The sequence below is a fragment of the Balaenoptera ricei genome, chromosome 17 (genome assembly GCF_028023285.1).
Source record: "Balaenoptera ricei isolate mBalRic1 chromosome 17, mBalRic1.hap2, whole genome shotgun sequence".
Lineage (NCBI taxonomy): Eukaryota > Metazoa > Chordata > Mammalia > Artiodactyla > Balaenopteridae > Balaenoptera > Balaenoptera ricei.
This window is the reverse complement of record NC_082655.1, coordinates 74229268-74243089: the sequence shown is the minus strand read 5'-3', so window position 1 is coordinate 74243089 and position 13822 is coordinate 74229268. Positions and strand designations below refer to the sequence as shown.

At 39.4% G+C, this 13822-nt stretch overlaps 1 protein-coding gene across 6 annotated transcripts in view; it reads right to left on the bottom strand.

The window, feature by feature from the left end:
• Window positions 1–13822, bottom strand: part of ASPH (aspartate beta-hydroxylase) — a 223564-nt gene that overhangs the window by 122875 nt on the left and 86867 nt on the right. For all 6 annotated transcript variants that reach the window (XM_059902195.1, XM_059902196.1, XM_059902198.1 and 3 more), the window contains 3 exons: window positions 9797–9835; window positions 9191–9226; window positions 2311–2355 (listed from right to left, as the gene is read on the bottom strand). In XM_059902195.1, the coding sequence (XP_059758178.1) occupies window positions 2311–2355; window positions 9191–9226; window positions 9797–9835 (120 nt within the window). The remainder of the gene's footprint in view (window positions 1–2310; window positions 2356–9190; window positions 9227–9796; window positions 9836–13822) is intronic.

Here is a 13822-nt window from a genome sequence, read left to right as displayed (position 1 = left end):
TAGTAAATTAAGACAATTCCCACCCCATGGGATTATCACAACGATAAGTAAGTATGTTATTATGAACTTTAATGCGCAATATTAAGATTGTACAACAATCTTAGAAATCTTAGAATTCTTAGAAAGATCAGGGAAGGCAAAGTAATCATCAGTTAGATTCTGAGGGCCAGGAAAAACCGATATCCAGCATTTTGCAGAGGGCCTCAGTTTGCATTTTCCACTGAATAAGAAATTTTAAAGATTGAAAGGTAGTAAGGAAATGGGTCCCACAATTGTTTCCTCAGTTCCTGCATCACACAGTTCAACACTGTTGCAAAAGCAGTCACCTTACTGTACAAAATAGAGACTGATTTATGAATATTATTCTTTTGTAAGATTGAATAATTTAAAAAATGTAATATAAAGTAAGACTAAGAAGATAATAGGAAATAAGCAAACCCAGTGCAATCATTACAAATAATTACTGCTGACTCTCTGCCTCATATCCTCTTTGGTAAAGGTCAAACTACAGCCGTGCGGTGCATCACTCAAATTTTTATGACACCAGAATGTAAGACAAATGCATTACAACTGACAGGTTACAACTCCTGGACCAGGTCTTTCAGAATTTAGCTTCTCTTGATCCACCTCAAAGATCAGGCTAATTAATTACTAAACAATAAAAGCCACAGCCACCATTTACTGGGAGCTCATTGTGTGTCAGGAGGTATGCATATGAATCAAATCTTCATTTTCATTTACTTCAGCTGTTAAACATCTCATCAAAAAAAGCACCTTATTCCAGCCCCCCAACCACTTAGTATTTTGTATTTATGTTCCAAGGAAATTCTTGGGCTTCATTTATAAATCACCAAAGTAGAAGCACAGAACTTTCTGGTCAGAAAATAATATTACGTTTCATACCTTCATTCAAGTCAGATAAATATTAAAAAAATATCAACTATAACTAGAAAAAAGTCAGTGTTGTAGAAACTCGTTATTTTTAGGAATACTTATAAAACAATTTTCTTTAGAGGAATGGATAGTAATCAAAATGCAAATTCAGTAACCTGCCCTGCATCCTCAGGTTAGAAACAAGGCGCTCTGTGAAGCACTGCTCAACAACAAAGAGGAAATTACAAAAGCAGGACAGAAACATCAACCTTCCTTGCTCTGTGCATCTTTCCTAAACACAAAATATACATATATGCCCAGCAGTCACCTTGTAAAAGATCAATTTCTCCATGGATTTCTTTTCTCATTCATATCACAATACCAACAATGCGGTTCCTTTAGTATTCGTATATATTCTAAATGTACAACATACAACAACTATCAAAATCTAAAACATCCCAACTGTTAAGTAAGCAAATATGAGCTGTGGTGTAACTAAAAACACTCTTTGATTATAAAAGGTTTTTCTCCTCTTGAAATTTAGTATTTCAATAAATTTTGGAAGGCACAATTATTTCTACCGAAATCAGTAGTACGAATGTACATCATCGCTACAAAATTCACATTAAGCATAATGTGAAAAATGTGAGTAAAAATTGAACCAATAAATGACACAGAAAGAAAACAAATGGAAATAAAACACAGAAACAAGAAGAAATACATTTGGGAAAGAGGTGTTGGAAAATCCTCTCCTAATGAAACATTTTTTTGCCCACTTTGAAAGCAAGAGGTTTCTATGTTAATTTCCGATTGCAGGTATGGTTAATGTCATCTCTAAAACACATTTGAAAGCACAGGCCTTGGTTGAACTCATTGATGATGAGTTTAAACTCACTGATGATGAAAGGGACATGCGGGGGAAGGGAGGAAAACGCAGAGGGACGGGTGTAGCACAGTGGGCTGGCAGCAAGGACTGCCTGGGTCACGCGGGGCACAAGGGTGTTCTCGGGGAAGACAGGGGGAGGACGAGGACCAATGTCACTAATTTAAGCACTATTAAACTTTTATCTGAAGGCAAGTCTGATTCCACATCCTCCATCAAATAGCCTGTCAATCAAAAAAAAGGAAAAAAAAAGCTTCCCTAACTTCCACTACTATCAACATCTATAATGGCAAAAATCAAACAGTACTTTGATCATGAATACTCATCAAATTCTAGCTCAACAAATATGTACTAGACTCAGTCTGATGTCTACTTCCCATTACTTTGGCTCAACTGACGAAAACACAGAACATTTTCTTTTTAAATTTAGGTATAATTAATCCTCCTCTCTCGGGAATTCTACTCTTCATAGAATCATTCCATCTAGTGTATCAGCAGCATCTTTTAAATTAAACAAAAAAGGAAAAAGCAATACATCTGACAAAATGCCATACCTGGTGGTACTTCTCGCTGTTCCTCTGCAGGGGGCACGTGCACCTCTAAAATAAATAATAAATAAATCATAAATCATAAAACACTGCATTACAGATTGCTGACCAGTGTTTAAAATACAGACCACTGATCTTTAAGTTACAGTGATCATTTTTACAGACTTTTTGGGTGTTCAACTGCAATTATCATAAAACATTAGGTTTCTCCACCATCCCAACAAAGAAGAATTAGCTATAACTTCGTAAAATGTTGTATATTTCTCAACTGTCCTGAACTACAGGCTTTAAAACATTATCTGCCGGGCTTCCCTGGTGGCGCAGTGGTTGAGAATCTGCCTGCCAATGCAGGGGACACGGGTTCGAGCCCTGGTCTGGGAGGATCCCACATGCCGCGGAGCAACTGGGCCCGTGAGCCACAATTACTGAGCCTGCGCGTCTGGAGCCTGTGCTCCGCAACAAGAGAGGCCACGATAGTGAGAGGCCCGCGCACCGTGATGAAGAGTGGCTCCCGCTCGCCGCAACTAGAGAAAGCCCTCACACAGAAACGAAGACCCAACACAGCAAAAATAAATAAATAAATTAATTAAGTAAAAAAAAAATCACATGGAAGCTAGCAAAAAAAAAAAAAAAAAAAAACACAAAACATTATCTGCCTAACTGACTGACCTCAAAACTCACAGTCTGGCAAAGGAGATATGAACTAAAACCTAAGTTTTCACCACAATTTTGCATCAGACTTGATAAGAAAGCTGAGGAAAGACATTTAAAGCATCTCGTTTCTTGTTAATGGCACAAAAAGTTAAATTGAAACGAATCTGAAAAATATATCACTATCTTGAATAAACTTGCTTTTGAAAAATAATACTCAAGGTAACATATTCTAAAACTAGCCAGAAATGTGGATATGAATTTTAACATCTAGTCTTTTTCCTTGCCTACCTCAACCTACTTACAACTAAAGAAACTGTAAGCCTCACCACTCAACAGTATAATGATATACTGACCTGATTCACTCTATAAAATTATATCACATGTTTACATCTTCATCCCTAAAAACCCCTGTAACATTACCCTAATCGAGAGGTAAGATTGTATCTGCTTTCCCTTTGCTCAAGATTTGTAACAGGCTTTGGTCAAAAGGAGGAATTTTTATTAGCATTTTCTAAAACTCAAAATATTTATGCAGCTATTTTAATCATTTTTCTTCTTGCATTATTTTGCTTCTACTTTTAGGAATGATACATGCTCAAAACAGTTGGAAATATTTTAGATAAAAGTAAAAAGGAAACAGAAAAATATCACACATATTCTCCCTGAACCCTGTTAAGCTTCTGGAAGAGTTCCTTCTTCTAGTGGCAGTACCATGAATGTTTACTAGTTTTCTGTGTTGTGACTGGCTTGTTAATGGTTTGCCTATTTATTTGGTTCTTAATAATCTAGAGACATGTTAGCACTTTACCAACCTGACCAATATTTTTCTCAGAATTTCTTTCACTTTTGTCATTTTAGGTATATTTGAAAAACTTGTATGCATCATAAAGTATTAACCACATCCGTTGTTATTTTCATCCCTGATGTTATACTAAGAGAGACATTATTATTGTGATAAATTTTCATCCAAATTTATTCTGAAAAAATGTACATTTAACAAACTTATCTGAAATGTATTTTGGTAATGATATAACGAGAAATTTTTAAAAGAAATAATTTGTTATATTAGCACAACCTGTAAGTTTTGCCTATTGATACAGCCTACTTTGTCTTACTCCGGGACTTTGTAAACCCACCTCAGTATGGCTTTGACTCCCATCAATTTACTCAAATAGCTTTTGCTAAGATCACCGGCATTCTCCACGTTGCCAAATGCAATCGGTGCTTCGCAAGCCCTGAAATTCCAATGGCAGTAGCACAGAGCACACTCCTTCCTTCCTTTTGCTCTTTCCCATCCTTCCCTACTGGTTTGCTCCTGTCTCACTGGCTACGCATGTTCCCTCAAACCTCACAATGTTGGGATTCCTTAGAGCTCAGTCCTGGAACTGCTGGTCTACTCCCTCTGCACTCACCTCCAAAATGATCTTATCTATTTCCATGGAATGGACACCATCTCCATGGTGATGGCTCCCAAGCGTTCCTATCCATCTCAGATCTCACCCATCTAGCTCAGATTGGCACATCCAACTCCCTACTTGACACCTCCACCCGGGTATCTCACATAATTCCTGAACATAAAATATCTAATATGGAATCCTGGATTTTCTTCCCTAAACCAGGAAAGAAAATCATTTCTTCTCAGTAAACAGCCTTAACATCCAACAGTTATTTAAATCAAACCAAAAGCCCCCTTTATTCCTCTTTACTTCACAACCATCAGGAAGTTCCATCAGTTGTAATTCTAAAATACATTCCAAGTTTAAAACTTTCCCCTCCATTCCCACTTCATGGTTTTCCTCCAGGCCACCATGATCCCTTCTCTGGATTAGGACACAGTAATTTCCTAACAGGGTGGTCCCTGCTTCCCTTCTCGCTCCATCCAATCCATTCTCTAAGAGTACAAGTAATCTTTCAAAACATAAATCAGATTATGTCATATCTCACAAGTATTTCCATAGATTCTCACTGTACTTAGAAAAAAATCCAAATTCCTTACTAGGTCCTCCAAGGCCCCAAATGATCTGTCCCATTTCTTTACTGCTTAAGCCAATTCAAATTCACTTTTCTGTTACCTGCAGCAGAAAGTAACCTTACTGACACCAGAAGGGTTTAAGCACAGGCCTGACATAGTCAGATGTGTACTTCTGAAGAGATCATCCTAGTGACACTGTGAAAGATGGATTTGAAGGGGACAAGCGTGGAGTTAAGAAGACTAGTTAGAAGGCTACTGCCATTGTCCAGGAAGATGATGAGGCTGAACTAGATCACTAGAGCTTCAGACGAAAGAATGAATTTGAGAAATGTTTAAGTAGACTATTCAACAGGACTTGGGATTAGCTATAGAGAGAGGGGGAGAGGAGACAACACCCACATTGCTGGTTTGGGAACCCGAGTACTTATTGATGCAACCAGCCAAGATGGGGGAAGACAAGGGAAGAGAAGTTTGGTGGGCGAGTGAAGATGACGAGTCTCCTCTCTCTGTCCACTCAAGTGCTGTAGGAACATAGAAACTGCAGGTTGGGCCAGAGGCGCACAATCCAGAGCCCCACTGCCCAGCAGAAGGAATTCCCTGAGCAGCCTCTGTTACGCCCTCTACTGGCGGATCAAAAGGCTTAGGAAAAAACTGTATTTTCTTTTTTCAGTTCATCCCTAATGATTTTTTTTAACATTTTTATTGGAGTATAATTGCTTTACAATGGTGTGTTAGTTTCTGCTTTATAACAAAGTGAATCAGCTATACATATACATATATCCCCATATCTCCTCCCTCTTGCGTCTCCCTCCCACCCTCCCTATCCCACCCCTCTAGGTGGTCACAAAGCACCAAGCTGATCTCCCTGTGCTATGCGGCTGCTTCCCACTAGCTATCTATTTTACATTTGGTAGTGTATGCCACTCTCTCACTTCATCCCAGCTTACCCTTCCCCCTCCCCATGCCCTCAAGTCCATTTTCTACGTCTGCGTCTTTATTCCCGTCCTGCCCCTAGGTTCTTCAGAACCGTTTTTTTTTTTTAGATTCCATATATATGTGTTAGAATATGGTATTTGTTTTTCTCTTTCTGACTTCACTCTGTATGACAGACTCTAGGTCCATCCACCTCACTACAAATAGCTCAATTTCATTTCTTTTTATGGCTGAGTAATATTCCATTGTATATATGTGCCATATCTTCTTTATCCATTCATCTGTCGATGGACACTTAGGTTGCTTCCATATCCTGGTTATTGTAAATAGAGCTGCAATGAACATTGTGGTACACGACTCTTTTTGAATTATGGTTTTCTCAGGGTATATGCCCAGTAGTAGGACTGCTGGGTCATATGGTAGTTCTATTTTTAGTTTTTTAAGGAACCTCCATACTGTTCTCCACAGTGGCTGTATCAATTTACATTCCCACCAACAGTGCAAGAGGGTTCCCTTTTCTCCACACCCTCTCCAGCATTTATTGTTTGTTGATTTTTTCATGATGGCCATTCTGACTGGTGTGAAGTGATACCTCATTGTAGTTTTGATTTGCATTTCTCTAATGATTAGTGATGTTGAGCATCCTTTCATGTGTTTGTTGGCAATCTGTATATCTTCTTTGGAGAAATGTCTATTTAGGTCTTCTGCCCATTTTTGGTTTAGGTTCTTTGTTTTTTTGATATTGAGCTGCGTGTATATTTGGGGGATTAATCCTTTGTCAGTTGCTTCATTTGCAAATATTTTCTCCCATTGAGAGGGTTGTCTTTTTGTCTTGTTTATGGTTTCCTTTGCTGTGCAAAAGCTTTTAAGTTTCATTAGGTCCCATTTGTTTATTTTTGTTTTTATTTCCATTTCTCTAGGAGGTGGGTCAAAAAGGATCTTGCTGTGATTTATGTCATAGAGTGTTCTGTCTATATTTTCCTCTAAGAGTTTTATAGTGTCTGGTCTTAACATTTAGGTCTTTAATCCATTTTGAGTTTATTTTTGTGTATGGTGTTAGGGCGTGTTCTAATTTCATTCTTTTACATGTAGCTGTCCAGTTTTCCCAGCACCACTTATTGAAGAGGCTGTCTTTTCTCCATTGTATATTCTTGCCTCCTTTATCAACGATAAGGTGACCATATGTGCGTGGGTTTATCTCTGAGCTTTCTATCCTGTTCCATTGATCTATACTTCTGTTTTTGTGCTATTACCATATATTACCATACTGTCTTGATTACTGTAGCTTTGTAGTACAGTCTGAAGTTAGGGAGCCTGATTCCGCCAGCTCTGTTTTTCTTTCTCAAGATTGCTTTGGCTATTCGGGGTCTTTTGTGTTTCCATACAAATTGTGAAATTTTTTGTTCTAGTTCTGTGAAAAATGCCATTGGTAGTTTAATAGGGATTGCACTGAATGTGTAGATGGCTTTGGGTACTATAATCATTTTCACAATTTTGATTCTTCCAATCCAAGAACGTGGTATATCTCTCCATCTGTTTGTATCATCTTTATTTTCTTTCATCAGTGTCTTATAGTTTTCTGCATACAGGTCTTTTGTCTCCTTAGGTAGGTTTACTCCCAGGTATTTTATTCTTTTTGTTGCAATGGTAAATGGGAGTGTTTCCTTAATTTCTCTTTCAGATTTTTCACCATTAGTGTATAGGAATGCAAGAGATTTCTGTGCATCAATTTTGTATCCTGCTACTTTACTAAACTCACTGATTAGCTCTAGTCAATTTCTGGTAGCATCTTTAGGATTCTCTATGTATAGTATCATGTCATCTGCAAACAGTGACAGCTTTACTTCTTCTTTTCCGATTCAGATTCCTTTTATTTCTTTGTCTTCTCTGATTGCTGTGGCTAAAACTTCCAAAACTATGTTGAATAATAGTGGTGAGAGTGGACAACCTTGTCTTGTTCCTGATCTTAGAGGAAATGGTTTCAGAAAAACTATTTCTAATACAAAAAAAGGCAAAGCCAAGTTGCGTATTGTGAGGTTAGTTCTTCTATATATAACAGTATATGTGGGGTGGGTTGGATGAAGTTCTTTCTAGGGATTCTGAGTTTCCATTTTCTAATTCTAATTGAATAAAAAAACAGACTCAGTTATAATTTCCATAGAGAACTGAGTAATAGGAGGTGGCAGGAAACCTGACTGCCATCCAGCCTGCTCTGTGGATGATCAGCTTAGACAGAGCGGCCCACAGCTCCTGTGCTGGGGTCTCTCCCAGCAGCTAAGTGGACAATGAGGGCAGTTCTAGCATCCCCTCTCCTCCTCTCCCCTTCCCCCTCCCCACCTTCTCCAATTCAGTTGACTGTACTCTGTCTAACCAAGCTCAGAAGCAGTAACATTTAATCTGAAAACTGACAATTAGTGGCTCATAAATGAATTCTAAGATTAATCTCATGAGCAAAATTCCCCATGACATGTTCCTTGTGAGCACACAGACTCCAGGGTCAACTGCCGGCCCCAACGCTGGGTTGAAGACCAGCCCGGCCACTCTAGCTGGAACCCGGGCAGCCACCTGACCTCACCTCAGGCTTTCAGCCCTTCATTTGTAAAGTAAGTACAATGCTATTTGCCCAGCCTCCTCTTCAGTGTCTATGGTGAGAAACAATGGAAACAGTATATGGGAACGAGCTTTGCAAACTGTTATGAACTACAGAAATCTAAGTCGTGTCGAAGCACCACTATGTAATATATGTAACAAGTTTTATTTTTCTGAAACAAATCCTTCAGGTTCAAAAGAAGTTTTTTCCAGCTGAGTAACAATGTAAAGGACGCAACTATGAACATTGTGGTTCATGACTCTTTTTGAATTATGGTTTTCTCAGGGTATATGCCCAGTAGTGGGATTGCTGGGTCATATGGTAGTTCTAGTTTTAGTTTTTTAAGGAACCTCCATACTGTTTTCCATAGTGGCTGTATCAATTTACACTCCTACCATTTCAACCCACCTCTGCCCATGGATAACTCCTTCTCACAAGACCACCTCCTCCTATTTAGGGTGGCCCTCCTCACCCTAACAAGTTACTTTCTACTATACGATCCTGCTTTTATCTCCATCACTGCACTTCTCATAATCTTTAATTACTTCATCATCTCTTTGGCCACTAGAGTTCCAGCCGCAGTGAAAACAGAATTCCAACTCTCTTATTTGCTCTTGCCCTCCTAGCCCCTGAGCACTATAAAGACAGCAAATAGTAAGTGTGCAATAAGTGCTTGTTGAAGAAATGAACATAATTTTAATATAAAAAGTAAAACCATGCCTATAAAATTAACTTACCTTCTAAAATTGTGTTTGAGTCATCTACAGCATTATCTAAAAAAAAGCAAACATGTCTTACATTAACTCATCTTCACTAGGTCCTTAAATGAACATATCCACTCAGAGACCTAAATTTGGCTCTTTTTAGATTGGGGCTTCTTATAGAGACACTCACTAGAATATCAACTTTAATTTCTAAATTATATTCAAAGAATACATTAATAGGCTGGTATTATCCCTGCTGACATAAAACTTACACCATAAACAGCGAATAAACATAACAACATGATCCAATTACTTCCTTGGTGACTTGAGAATGTCTTGTATTTCTGACTAAATCTATCTTTTTTTTTCCACATCTTTATTGGAGTATAAATGCTTTACAATGTTGTGTTAGTTTCTGCTGTATAACAAAGCGAATCAGCTATATGTATACATATATCCCCATATCCCCTTCCTCCTGAGCCTCCCTCCCACCCTCCCTATCCCACCCCTCTAGGTGGTCCCAAAGCATTGAGTTGATCTCCTTGTGCTATGGAGGCTTTGTTCCACAAGCTATATTCATTTTCACAAATACAAGGGGAGCTGACTTGCAGGAAATATCTGCTTAGACAAATACCTTACCTGAAGTTTCTGTCCCTTCATTTTCCGATGGCTCAAACGCTGCAAAGTACACAGAAAAAATAATCCTTTCGCACCGTGTAACTCCCATTAAAACACAACATTTGCTGTATGGTTCAATGTCTAATTTATCCTTGAACCTCTGGGTCTCAGTCACTGGGAAGCGGCAGGTTACAGAGTAGAGCCGGGAAGAGTTTGGTCTGGAGTAAAACAGGCCTGGATTCAAATTGCAGGGCGGCCACTTTTAGCCAGAGGAGCAATTATATATGCTTCCTTCTTGTAAAATGGGGAAAATTAAAGTTCCTCCCCAGTCACTTTTTACCTGGATTCAGTAATTTGTTAACCCCGGGGTGATACTGAATTTCATTTTTTTATTTGCTTCGTGACTGTAGTGGAGGCTCTGAGTTACCCGTGGCTCAACCCGCTTATCACGCTGGGTCCAAGTTTTTACCAGGCAGATTCTCTACTTTGCTTAGGGAGCAATGCTCAGATCTTTCACCTGGGGCAAACGGCCCTGCCTCCAGTCCCTGAGAGAGAGGGTTCTGTGGGCAGGTCTTAATCCACTACCTTGACCACGGCCCAGGCTCACCTCTCTCTGCTCCACTGCAAAGGAGGCCCTCGTCTCGGCTGCGGTCTCCCCTCATGCCTGGCTGGCTCATTGCTTTCCTAGTCAGCCTGATCCCTATTTTTCCACCTTCCAAAATGCCTGAAAATTTCTGCTACCCTAAGAGCAAACTGTGTTGTTTTTCTAGCACGGTTACAAATATATTCTCCCTGTTCATTTAATAAAGAAAAAAATCTGAACATCTACTGTGTTTCAGATATTATTACTAGTGCTAGGGTAGAGCAAGGGACAATTTTTAACAGATCATTTTCTATCATTTTGGTGGCATTTGGAAGACAAAGGAGCAGTGAATGTTTGCTCACTCTGTCACCCTGAACGGTGCCTGCATTTAATATGCTCAAGTCTATCAACTGAAAAACAAATAAACAAGTCTTTTCTTTTTGTTATTTTAATTTTATTCACTTATTTAGTATGTCCTTTATTTTTTATTGAAGTATAGTTGATTTACAATGTTTCAGATGGATAGCAAAGTGATTCAGTTATACATATATGTGTGTGTGTGTGTGTGTGTGTGTGTGTGTATTCTTTTTCAGATTCTTCTCCATCATAGGTTCTCCCTGCCCTCTCCTTCCTCCATTTCACAATCTAATTTCTTCAGAGTCATTTGCACATGCTGTCTCCTCACTTCTTCTCCTCAACCCACTCCAGTCTGTCTTCCGGCCCTGATCACATCCCTGAAAATGCTCCCCTAAGACCTCTCACGAGCACTCATTTAACCCAATGGACACTTCCTGCCTTTACTGGATCAGGTCTCCTAGCAGCTCCTTCCTTTACAAGCACTCTTGTCCTTGGACTCCAATGTGACCATACTCTCCTTTGATTCTTTCCTTTCTCCTTCTCAACCTTCATCACATCACCTTTTTCTTACCAGGCATTAGATGTTGCTTTTAGTCAAAGTCCAGCCATAGATCCTCCTCTATTCCTGCTCTCTCCTCTCTCCTTAAATGATCGCAGCCTTTGGCTTCAATCACAATGCATATTCTGATGATTCTCGAACTCAACTACGAATAGACTTCTGAGATCCGAACACCATCCATCGGCTAACTCGGTATCTCCCCTTGGATGGCTCAGCAGGCACTATCAGGACGTACAGACCGCACTCATGACCTTCTGGCCCGAAGCCTGTTTTCCAGTCTCACTGTCTTCGGAAAAAGCACCTCATCCACCGGGTGCATAAGCGCAACCGTGGACGTGGTTCCCGACACCTTGCTCTCTCTCCCCAGCTACACCTGCACATCCATCCCCGCCAACCTTATCTTCTACTTCTCAGCTTTGTCCACTTCCACTCACCTTCGCTGCCACCACCCTGGTTTAAACCACTATCATCTCTGTCCAACTTCTGTCCACTGCAAACAGTTCTTGCCAAGGTTACCGGTGAGGCCTCCGTAGCACGAGATCCAAGGCAGGTCTTCAGTGCTCACTTGGGTGGGTCCTCAGCAGCCCAGGACACGGCTGAACACCCCTTTCTTGAAACTCATCTCCTCTGATGCCTCGCTTGGCAGAGATGTGACTCAGCGAAGATCAAGTTTGGAAAACTGCAGTAACCTAACTGGTCTCCCCACAGCTACTCTTTTTTTTTTTCTTTTTAGCCGCGTGGCGCAGCTTGCGGAATTCTTAGCTTCCCTGCAGTGGAAGTGCGGAATCCTAACCATTGGACCACCAAGGAATTCCCTCCCCACATCTACTCTTGTCTCTCCAATCTATTTGCTACGTTTTAGACAGATCAATCCTTACAAAACGCACTGCCCTAGAACAGTGTTCCAAGGTGAAGGTGAACGTCCTTGACCTCTGGACCCGGACCATCTCACAATCTCAGCCCCAGTCTCTCTCATGCTCAGCACTCCAGACACATCTTCCCATCAGCAGCTTCATTCTACGCTCCAGCATCCTTTCCCCTGGCCTTGTCAACTGTTCTACTCTTCAGCTCATACTTCAGCCTTCCCTGGTCCACAAACTAGGTAGGGCCACTTTATACTCTTGTTGTACACTATACTCACGCGTATCAGTACTTAATGTAATTGTAACTGAATACTAAACTAAAATGATTTGTATAATTTCTACCCCGCTGCTAAAATACACAGTCCATGAGAATATAAGCCATGTGTGTTCTTCACTGGAACTGCCCCAGTGTCCTACGTTTTGGACACAGGCTATGTGATACATATGTAGTATATGTAGTGTATGAATAAATAAATCAATTAGATGGTAAGACTGTACTGTCATTTGCCAGGTGTTTCCAATATAGGCTTAATGCTTTCCAGGACATTTTTTATGTGGAAAGCTGGTTCCCTCTACAGCCTTAACAAGCTTTATGTTTTCCAGGTCCTAGAATTTGGAACGTTTAATACAGAATATATTCTGTTCTCTGACTGAAAAATGGTTTTCTTTCACCCGACTTACAGCTTCATATATGTGTGTGTGTGTGTGTGTATATATATAATATATATATGTGTGTATATAATATATATATATTTGGTCACTTGGTTTCCCTGTCTGGGTTCCTGAACTGCACAAAGGTATCTTTGTAGCACATAATGAAGAATCCTTTGTCCTCTTAGATCTATTTGATTTGAAAAAGTTTATGTTCTATAACAAGGTAATTCAAAGTATCTCATCAAAACTTGATGACCTGTCAGGTCATATTTTTACCCTGTTAACATTTTAAATTATATTTATTATGACATTCTTCCTACGAAAATATCTTTACTTTCACAACATCTTTTTTAGCATTTTATCTAATTTTACACTTCTTGCAAATTTGATTTTAAAATTCTCTATATCTAGTCTGCAACTTGCATTCCAAACATGTTCTTTCCAGCATATTTAGAAAAACACCACAGTGACTGGCAGAAATTAGAAAGCTATCTCAAATCCCACATCTACATGCAACTTCTAAATTCCAAATTCCTATTTTCTCCTTCAAATTCAAAATTGAAAAACAAAATCTAAATTCAATTATAGTGGCCAAGTTATTTAATTTGTTATAAAAAAAAAATTAGTCCCTAGAGATAGACTGCAGGATTCTTCCAATGGGATCCTTCATATCCCATTAGGAACAGCCACTGTGGATGGTGATCTTGGTAGGGTCTAAAATCTTAAAATCACATGATTAATAAATCAGCATGTTAGATCTACATGCAGCCCTTCCTAATTTTCTTCACTTGAGATTCACCAGCTAACATGAGACCACAAATTTTTTGGAAGTAGAGACTCTATATTATTCATAACTGAATGTCAAGCCCTAAAACCATCCAGCACATAGGAAGTCCTCCATATCTGACTCAAGCACTACACATTTCTTCATCCTTCTTGTTTCACAGACAGTTACATCCAATGGGCTTCTTTCCTTCTACAGAGTCATCTTTGAAGATATTAGAATAAAAACGATCCACCACTGGTATTTT